Source organism: Thalassophryne amazonica, chromosome 5, assembly GCF_902500255.1.
Source record: "Thalassophryne amazonica chromosome 5, fThaAma1.1, whole genome shotgun sequence".
Taxonomy (NCBI): Eukaryota; Metazoa; Chordata; class Actinopteri; order Batrachoidiformes; family Batrachoididae; genus Thalassophryne; species Thalassophryne amazonica.
In genome coordinates, this window is record NC_047107.1 from 24,470,740 (window position 1) to 24,481,281 (window position 10,542).

The window sequence follows — 10,542 nt, forward strand, 5'->3', positions numbered from 1 at the left end:
AGGCATTCAAATGAACCGTTGGAAAATTACTACAATCTCACAATAATCATTTAATGTCCTTCTCAAAATCAGCAGTTTCACAGATAAAGTTAACCATTTACAGCTATATTAGGCCTCATTTATACTTTGGAAAGGAACAGTATCAAATACAATACAACACTCAAGTTCTTGAGCAAGGAACATTTCACCATTTGACACCAATTACACACATAGTACACCAAACTGTACTGCATTGCCATTATCTTCAGCCAAACGCATCCTGGGGTTCACACTCATTCATTCATTTTAGAGTGTGGAATATTCCAAAGAATATTTCACTTCTGTGGGCTGATCCTTATGATGTGCAAACTGAAATCAAGTCATTCTCACTGTGTTTTGTACAATATCACTACCTCCCACCGTAGTGACGTGAAATTTGGGGTTCCACAGGGGTCCGTCTTAGGCACCCTACTTTTCTCCCTTTATATAGCACCCCTTGGGCACATGCGGCGTTTTGGGATTACCGTTCACTGCTATGCTGATGATACTCAGTTATACATGCCGATAACTGCTGGTAATCTCATCCACATAAAATCCTTAGACGATTGCTTTGCATCAGTGAGAAGCTGGATGTCTAGCAACTTCCTACTTTTAAACTCTGATAAGACTGAAATGATGGTTCTTGGTCCAATGAGACATCAGCATCAATTTCACCATTTAACGCTTATCCTTGGCTTATGTGTCATACATCACACTGACAAAGTGAGGAACCTTGGGGTAATTTTTGATCCTACGTTGTCTTTTGATCTCCACATTAGAGATACTACGAGGAGTGCTTTCTTCCACCTGTGAAATATAGCGATGATTCATCCCATCCTGTCTATGGCTGATGCTGAGACCCTGATCCATGCGTTTATCTCTTCTAGATTGGACTACTGCAATGTTCTATTTTCTGGTTTACTGCAGCCCAGCATTAGGGCTCTCCAATTGGTTCAAAATGCTGCTGCCAGAATTCTGACACGAAGCAGAACGTTTGACCACATTACAACCATTTTTGGCATCCCTTCACTGGCTTCCTGTCCCAGTGAGATCAGATTTTAAGATTCTGCTACTAGCCTAAAAAATTGTTCATGGACTGGCACCTCCCTATCTAGCTGACCTAAATTTAACCTTACGTACCGGCCCGGGCTTTGTGTTCTCAGGGTGCAGGACTACTTTGTGTCCCTAGGGTGAATAAAAAGTCTGCGGGTCACAGAGCTTTCTCTTATTGTGCCCTTGTTCTGTGGAATGATCTCCTTGTGTCAATAAACCAGTCAGATTCAATCAATCAATCAACTTTTTTTTTATATAGCGCCAAATCACAACAAACAGTTGCCCCAAGGCGCTCTATATTGTAAGGCAAGGCCATACAATAATTATGAAAAACCCCAACGGTCAAAACGACCCCCTATGAGCAAGCACTTGGCTACAGTGGGAAGGAAAAACTCCCTTTCAACAGGAAGAAACCTCCAGCAGAACCAGGCTCAGGGAGGGGCAGTCCTCTGCTGAGACTGGTTGGGGCCGAGGGAAAGAACCAGGAAAAAGACATGCTGTGGAGGGGGGCAGAGATCGATCACCAATGATTAAATGCAGAGTGATGCATATGGAGCAAAAAGAGAAAGAAACAGTGCATCAGGGGAACCCCCCCACAGTCTACGTCTAAAGCAGCATAACCAAGGGATGGTCCAGGGTCACCTGATCCAGCCCTAACTATAAGCCTTAGCGAAAAGGAAAGTTTTAAGCCTAATCTTAAAAGTAGAGAGGGTATCTGTCTCCCTGATCCGAACTGGGAGCCGGTTCCACAGGAGAGGAGCCTGAAAGCTGAAGGCTCTGCCTCCCATTCTACTCTTACAAACCCTAGGAACTACAAGTAAGCCTGCAGTCTGAGAGCGAAGCGCTCTAATGGGGTAATATGGTACTACGAGGTCCCTAAGATAAGATGGGACCTGATTATTCAAAACCTTATAAGTAAGAAGAAGAATTTTAAATTCTATTCTAGAATTAACAGGAAGCCAATGAAGAGAGGCCAACACGGGTGAGATATGCTCTCTCCTGCTAGTCCCCGTCAGTACTCTAGCTGCAGCATTCTGAACCAACTGAAGGCTTTTTAGGGAACTTTTAGGACAACCTGATAATAATGAATTACAATAGTCCAGCCTAGAGGAAATAAATGCATGAATTAGTTTTTCAGCATCACTCTGAGACAAGACCTTTCTGATTTTAGAGATATTGCGTAAATGCAAAAAGGCAGTCCTACATATTTGTTTAATATGCGCTTTGAATGACATCCTGATCAAAAATGACTCCAAGATTTCTCACAGTATTACTAGAGGTCAGGGAAATGCCATCCAGAGTAAAGATCTGGTTAGACACCATGCTTCTAAGATTTGTGGGGCCAAGTACAATAACTTCAGTTTTATCTGAGTTTAAAAGCAGGAAATTAGAGGTCATCCATGTCTTTATGTCTGTAAGACAATCCTGCAGTTTAGCTAATTGGTGTGTATCCTCTGGCTTCATGGATAGATAAAGCTGGGTATCATCTGCGTAACAATGAAAATTTAAGCAATACCGTCTAATAATACTGCCTAAGGGAAGCATGTATAAAGTGAATAAAATTGGTCCTAGCACAGAACCTTGTGGAACTCCATAATTAACTTTAGTCTGTGAAGAAGATTCCCCATTTACATGAACAAACTGTAATCTATTAGACAAATATGATTCAAACCACCGCAGCGCAGTGCCTTTAATACCTATGACATGCTCTAATCTCTGTAATAAAATTTTATGGTCAACAGTATCAAAAGCAGCACTGAGGTCCAACAGAACAAGCACAGAGATAAGTCCACTGTCCGAAGCCATAAGAAGATCATTTGTAACCTTCACTAATGCTGTTTCTGTACTATGATGAATTCTAAAACCTGACTGAAACTCTTCAAATAGACCATTCCTCTGCAGGTGATCAGTTAGCTGTTTTACAACTACCCTCTCAAGAATCTTTGAGAGAAAAGGAAGGTTGGAGATTGGCCTATAATTAGCTAAGATAGCTGGGTCAAGTGATGGCTTTTTAAGTAATGGTTTAATTATTGCCACCTTAAAAGCCTGTGGTACATAACCAACTACCAAAGATAGATTGATCATATTTAAGATTGAAGCATTAAATAATGGTAGGACTTCCTTGAGCAGCCTGGCAGGAATGGGGTCTAATAAACATATTGATGGTTTGGATGAAGTAACTAATGAAAATAACTCAGAACAATCGGAGAGAAAGAGTCTAACCAAATACCGGCATCACTGAAAGCAGCCAAAGATAACGATACATCTTTGGGATGGTTATGAGTAATTTTTTCTCTAATAGTCAAAATTTTGTTAGCAAAGAAAGTCATGAAGTCATTACTAGTTAAAGTTAATGGAATACTCAGCTCAATAGAGCTCGGACTCTTTGTCAGCCTGGCTACAGTGCTGAAAAGAAACCTGGGGTTGTTCTTATTTTCTTCAATTAGTGATGAGTAGAAAGATGTCCTAGCTTTACGGAGGGCTTTTTTTATAGAGCAACAAACTCTTTTTCCAGGCTAAGTGAAGATCTTCTAAATTAGTGAGACGCCATTTCCTCTCCAACTTACGGGTTATCTGCTTTAAGCTACGAGTTTGTGAGTTATACCACGGAGTCAGACACTTCTGATTTAAAGCTCTCTTTTTCAGAGGAGCTACAACATCCAAAGTTGTCTTCAATGAGGATGTAAAACTATTGACGAGATACTCTAACTCCCTTACAGAGTTTAGGTAGCTACTCTGCTCTGTGTTGGTATATGACATTAGAGAACATGAAGGAATCATATCCTTAAACCTAGTTACAGCGCTTTCTGAAAGACTTCTAGTGTAATGAAACTTATTCCCCACTGCAGGGTAGTCCATCAGGGTAAATGTAAATGTTATTAAAAAATGATCAGACAGAAGGGAGTTTTCAGGGAATACTGTTAAGTCTTCTATTTCCATACCATAAGTCAGAACAAGATCTAAGATATGATTAAAGTGGTGGGTGGACTCATTTACTTTTTGAGCAAAGCCAATAGAGTCTAATAATAGATTAAATGCAGTGTTGAGGCTGTCATTCTCAGCATCTGTGTGGATGTTAAAATCGCCCACTATAATTATCTTATCTGAGCTAAGCACTAAGTCAGACAAAAGGTCTGAAAATTCACAGAGAAACTCACAGTAACGACCAGGTGGACGATAGATAATAACAAATAAAACTGGTTGTTGGGACTTCCAATTTGGATGGACAAGACTAAGAGACAAGCTTTCAAATGAATTAAAGCTCTGTCTAGGTTTTTGATTAATTAATAAGGTGGAATGGAAGATTGCTGCTAATCCTCCGCCTCGGCCCGTGCTACGAGCATTCTGACAGTTAGTGTGACTCGGGGGTGTTGACTCATTTAAACTAACATATTCATCCTGCTGTAACCAGGTTTCTGTTAGGCAGAATAAATCAATACGTTGATCAATTATTATATCATTTACCAACAGGGACTTAGAAGAGAGAGACCTAATGTTTAATAGACCACATTTAACTGTTTTAGTCTGTGGTGCAGTTGAAGGTGCTATATTATTTTTTCTTTTTGAATTTTTATGCTTAAATAGATTTTTGCTGGTTATTGGTGGTCTGGGAGCAGGCACCGTCTCTACGGGGATGGGGTAATGAGGGGATGGCAGGGGGAGAGAAGCTGCAGAGAGGTGTATAAGACCACAGCTCTGCTTCCTGGTCCCAACGCTGGACAGTCACAGTTTGGAGGATCCAAGAAAATTGGCCAGATTTCTAGAAATGAGAGCTGCTCCATCCAAAGTGGGATGGATGCCGTCTCTCCTAACAAGACCAGGTTTTCCCCAGAAGCTTTGCCAATTATCTATGAAGCCCACCTCATTTTTTGGACACCACTCAGACAGCCAGCAATTCAAGGAGAACATGCGGCTAAACATGTCACTCCCGGTCTGATTGGGGAGGGGCCCAGAGAAAACTACAGAGTCCGACATTGTTTTTGCAAAGTTACACACCGATTTAATGTTAATTTTAGTGACCTCCGATTGGCGTAACCGAGTGTCATTACTGCCAACGTGAATTACAATCTTACCAAATTTACGCTTAGCCTTAGCCAGCAATTTCAAATGTCCTTCGATGTCGCCTGCTCTGGCCCCCGGAAGACAATTGACAATGGTTGCTGGTGTCGCTAACTTCACATTTCTCAAAACAGAGTCGCCAATAACCAGAGTTTGATGATGTTTGATGAGTTTTGATGAGATTCTGTAGAGACTTTCAAGTACAGACTTAAGACGCACTTATTTTCCCTTTCATATGGCTAGCATACTGGCATACTATGCTTCTATGCTTTTTACTCTTTTAATTCATTTTATTAGGAAATGGGGCAGGCTATGGCCTCAACTTTATCTAAATTCTAGGTCTTTCAGTGAAACTTAGGACTAGTGGCCGGCGATCACCTTAGTATTTCCTCTGTTTTTGTTGTTGCTTAATGCTGTCAAATTACACTGTATTTGTTGTCTTTCTGATGCTTGATTCTGCTTTTTTTCTTTTCTTTCTGTTTGAGGTGCAGCTCCATCCAGAGATGGGTGTGGTATCTGTTCCACCATCCTGTGCACCGGAAACATTTCTTGTATGTTCGTTTTGTGGATTGTTTTGTAATTTATGTCTGTAGCATGGCCCAAGCAGAGGGTCACCTCTTTGAGTCTGGTCTGCTTGAGGTTTCTTCCTCAGAGGGAGTTTTTCCTTACCACTGTTAATTTGGGGGTTGGTAAGGTTAGACCTTACTTATGGTGGCCCTGAAGTGCAAAACACAACAGCAAATCACACAGCACAACAGCAAATCACATAAATGAAAATAAATTCAAATTGAAACTTGAATCTTAAATTTTCATCCTTATTTCCACACCAAGAGCAACATTCGGGAGTAAATCCTAACACCTCGTGAGCTCACGTGAGCTGAAGTGCGATCCAGAGGTGAATCTGCAGCTGAAAACCATCACCATATATATATATATATATAAAACCCGAATGTCGGTGGGGTTTTTGTTTCCACCAAAACAGCAGCACAATGATAAATCCAGGGGCAACCCAAGCCATTAAATTTGGCGATGCTGATTGGCAAAATATTTATTATTTTTCCCTAGCAACCACACATAATTGGGGTGAAAAATTCTATCACCTACAAGATATTAAATTTGGTGATACTGATTGGCCTTAGCAAGATACACAATTGGTCATTTCACTGCACTTCAAGGTGCTCTGTGAGTGATCGCCCAAGAAGAGAAATGATACATTCTGTACTTCTGTCTTTGGAAATGCACTGTCGAATGAGACCCAGTTGGTAGAAATGTTTTTAATTCAGATTACATGTAGGCACATACTGTTAAGTAAAAGACATTGATAATACTTTTTTTAAATAATATTTTATAATTTTTTTCCCCTTAACATCTGGGAGGGCGACACCTCAGCGCCCCCTATGGGCCAGCTGTCACTGCCCCAGTAGCTGGGGAAGGCCAAGGGAACGCCCACGCTTCACCTGGCTGTGGCAGAGAGAGATGGTTTCCTTTGAGAGTTGGGGATGGATCAGTTGTCTGCCAACATTACTGCCCTCCCGGATTCCAGGTAGTTCCATGATGCGTTGGATCAGGCGGCATGTGATGTCAGTGTATGCTCCTCGACTTGACTCTTACTTTTGGTCAAACAAAATGAGTCATTTGAAGATGTCTTGCTGTCTGCAGTGAATGTTATTCATATTTTCTGGCAATTTATAGACTGAATGAATAACATGAGTTGTTAGTTACAGCCAGGGGTGTCGGACTTGGTGGGGGTAAAGGGTACTATGTACCCAGGGCCCAGAGCATGGGGGGCACAAAAAAAAAACTGGCATTAAATACATTTTTGTGTTGAATTTTATTAACGTCCATACAATTCATGTTGTAAAACAATATAATTAGAATGCATGTATAAATGTTGCGAAACATAATTCTGCTATAACAATAATATTTAAAGATCTTTGTGGGCCCTTCCCACCCCTGCACAGTTGTACAATGGTTTAGCCCAGGCACACAGGTGGCACGCTGCCACACACACACACACACACACACATCACAAATGGGATCAGACAGCATGAGGAGAGGTGTTTAGGCTGAAATAAAACATGTCTTTCCTAAAAAAAAAAAAAAAATCAAAGTCTGGATTTCAAAAAAGAAGACAAAAAAAAAAAACTAAATGAGGGAAAACAGCTGCTAACTAAAATCTTTGAGAAGAAAGGTGAGCTCGAAAACTATCTTAACGCGCAAGCAGGAAATTTGCTAATATCAGCACTGAGGATATTGAGTTGGGGGGTCTGGGGGACCAAATTGGACCATTTTCTAGAAAAATGGTGCAATTTGGTGCATTCCCATGCATTTTAACAGACATATTCCCCAATGTTAACTTGACTACAAATTAGGGTTTGATTTCCCTTTTAAACTTCACAGTTTAAAAGGGAAAGACAGGATAAACCCATGCTGGGTTTGGTGGCAAAATAACAAAAAAATAATCTGAATGAATGTCAACAAGCAGCTGCAGCTCCGCTCATCTGTCCTCTCTCCGCATGGGACACACAGTCTGTGCGGGAGGGAGAAAGGGAGGGAGGGGGACATGGAGCAGTGCAGTGCTGCTGTGAAGACACACAGGACAGGAGCAGGGCAGCTCGCTTCTGCTGCAAGAAAATCAAATGTTTTGACCCAATCTCCCCTGACTTGCCACTGCGCATTTATGGCAATTTAATTACACAAATGCTAAAAATAACCACGTACATTTAGCACTGTCCCTTTCATTGTATATGTACCAATTTGGAAAAGTCTGTTTTATTACAAGCACAGAAAAAACATGCATTAGCCTGCCTATCTTCTGTGGGATATAATATGACCACAGTCCAGTTGCACATGCACCTGCCTACTAAAACACATGTATACACACAAATAGGTTAAACTTTTTACACTAAAAAAAAATGTATTATCAGAATGTATTATTAACAGTATGAACACCATGGCCTTTAGTTTCAGACAAAGCAGCAGGTGCTGGTCCAGGTTCTGGTCCCTCATCTTATCAAATCAAATGTATTAACTTATATAGTGCCAATTTGCGATGAGATCGCCTCAAGGTGTTTCACACAGCATAATAAAAACAGAGAAAATTGAATTAAAAATTTAAAAAGACAAAACCATTAAAGAACACAAGAAACTGAGGATGTTAGTGAAGGTGAGCTTATGGAGCCCCTTTACAAGCAAATGATTTAACTAAAATGAGATTGAATTTTAGTAACCTTTACAACATTTTTTCCTGTTTTTTGTGTTTTTTTGTTTTTTTGGAGCTAATATTAGGATTGCCTAATAAATGGTGTGTCTTCGTAGTCGCAGGAACTGAGGGACAGATAGAAGATGACTATACAAACTATACAATATTATAGAGAATTACAAAGTATACAGAATAAGAATAGAGCTATTATGGTATGTATGTAGAGAGTATATAATATGAATTAACCTTTTTCCTTATTTTTGAACAAACAAAACTATACTGCATTGATTTATTCAGTCTAATATTGTTCAGAAATAACAGGAATTACCTTCTTTTTTTCAAATACAGGATTATAAAATATGTAATTTTTATTATGACATTATTTTATATTACCTCATAAGACAGTGCAGAAACCGTCCTTAACCTACAACTTGTAGGTTAAGGAAGTAATATTCTGAAAGTCTGTTTGTTATTAATATGGACTGAGTTTAGTGAATAACATTGACTAAAAGATGAATAAACTGTTCTTTAATGTTTTGATTGTAGAATATTGTATTATGTATTTTTTTTTCCCTTCACAAAGGGAATTACACACTGTTAAGCCATGAATTACACTTACTTTTATTTAATTACTTATTTTGGAAAATTGTGTTAAATATTTTGCTGTGATTGTAGATCTTACATCCCTTACCCTAATTTGTAGTCAAGTTAACATTGGGGTATATCTCTGTTAAAATGCACAGGAATGCACCAAATTGCACCATTTTTCTAGAAAATGGTGCAATTTTTCTAGAAAATGGTGCAATTTGGTCCCCCAGACCCCCCAATTCAGTATTGCTCCCCCAACTTTAAAAAGGGTTCTGACTCCCAGGTGTGATCTAAGGTATACATGATATAGACCTGGTTTGATTACACATTAAAAAAAATTGGTGTTTCTTTTAATAAAAAAAGAACATAACAGTCGGGAGGGCTTCAATATGGCTAGTGCCTAGGGCCCAGAACTTGGTGCTACGCCCCTGGTTGCAGCTCATATTGTTTGCTTGAATGCAAAGATTTAACCTTCACAGCAGAATTCTCTAAACCCTCTTGTTGTAGTTATGCAACAAGAGTGAAGGCCATTACCAACAATGCTCAGAGGAATGTGGAAAGCAAAGAGATTGCCCAACTAAAAGAGGTGTGTTTTCACTGTAATATGACATATTTTCTGTTTAATTTTCTGAAGATGCCCACAGTGAAACTTTCACACTTTTTTTCTGACAGATGATCATGAAGCTGAGATCAGGACAGACAGTAGAAGAGGAGGACATCTGACAGAGATGTTTTCACCAGTTGACTTCACTAATCAAAATTCAGCTGTGGATCTGAGTGGGTTGGCTCCATATTTATAACATACAGTTTCTTTCATGTTAAACTTAAACATCTTTATCATATTAAAGCATTGTTAACAACCAAGCCTCTATGTGCCCTACTCACCTTTGATAGTTGTATCATATGAGACAAATCCCTGTTTTCACAAACTGCTGAAATGGAAATACCTGGATATCAATAGGGCAGCGCAGTCTCATTTGAACCAATATTGCGGGATTTGACCACATACGGGGACAGCCTGCATGAACACAGCAGAGACTAATCCCCAGGTAGTGTGGGAGTTTCAACTCAAGCCATTCGGCTTGGTAAACTTAAAAGCATACTCGCCACCACCAGACTTGTGGAGTAATGGAATACATGTAACGGCGTTAAGTAATTACGATACAAAAAAAGCTAACTGTATTCCGCTACAGTTACAGAAAAAAAGACGTATTTAGATTACAGGTATATTTAGTAAAAATGGGGATTAGTTCACGGGATTACAATTTTAATGCATTTTATGATATTATCTGTATATAATTTTTTTTTTTTCTTTGAAACAAAAACGTCCCTTCATGGACAGCGACATGACGTCTCCTAACCGGGCAAAATATCGATGAAGTACCCGGATGTTAATGCATTTTCAATGGAGATCGCCTGAACACACTCAGAAAAATGCTCACAAAATACGTGTTAAAATGCCATTTTGACCTGGATATTGAGCCAGTAAAATTAAATGACATTAAATGATGTCAGGAAAGTATTAAACTTACTCAGACACACACATTCCCAAATATTAGTGTTGAAAGTTACACTGATGTGCGCTGTTCAAGCTGCTGAGCTGAGGCCCCCTGCTGCAGCTG

The 10,542-nt window shown here is 39.5% G+C and overlaps 1 protein-coding gene across 2 annotated transcripts in view; it reads left to right on the forward strand.

Moving 5' to 3' along the window:
• The window catches only part of LOC117510188 (kinesin-like protein KIN-14I), a 44,728-nt gene extending 34,994 nt beyond the window's left edge, over positions 1–9,734 (forward strand). For both annotated transcript variants that reach the window (XM_034169808.1, XM_034169810.1), the window contains exons 19-20: positions 9,428–9,506; positions 9,593–9,734. In XM_034169808.1, coding sequence (XP_034025699.1) covers positions 9,428–9,506; positions 9,593–9,643 — 130 coding nt within the window. In that variant the 3' untranslated portion in view covers positions 9,644–9,734. The remainder of the gene's footprint in view (positions 1–9,427; positions 9,507–9,592) is intronic.
• Positions 9,735–10,542: the final 808 nt, after the last annotated feature.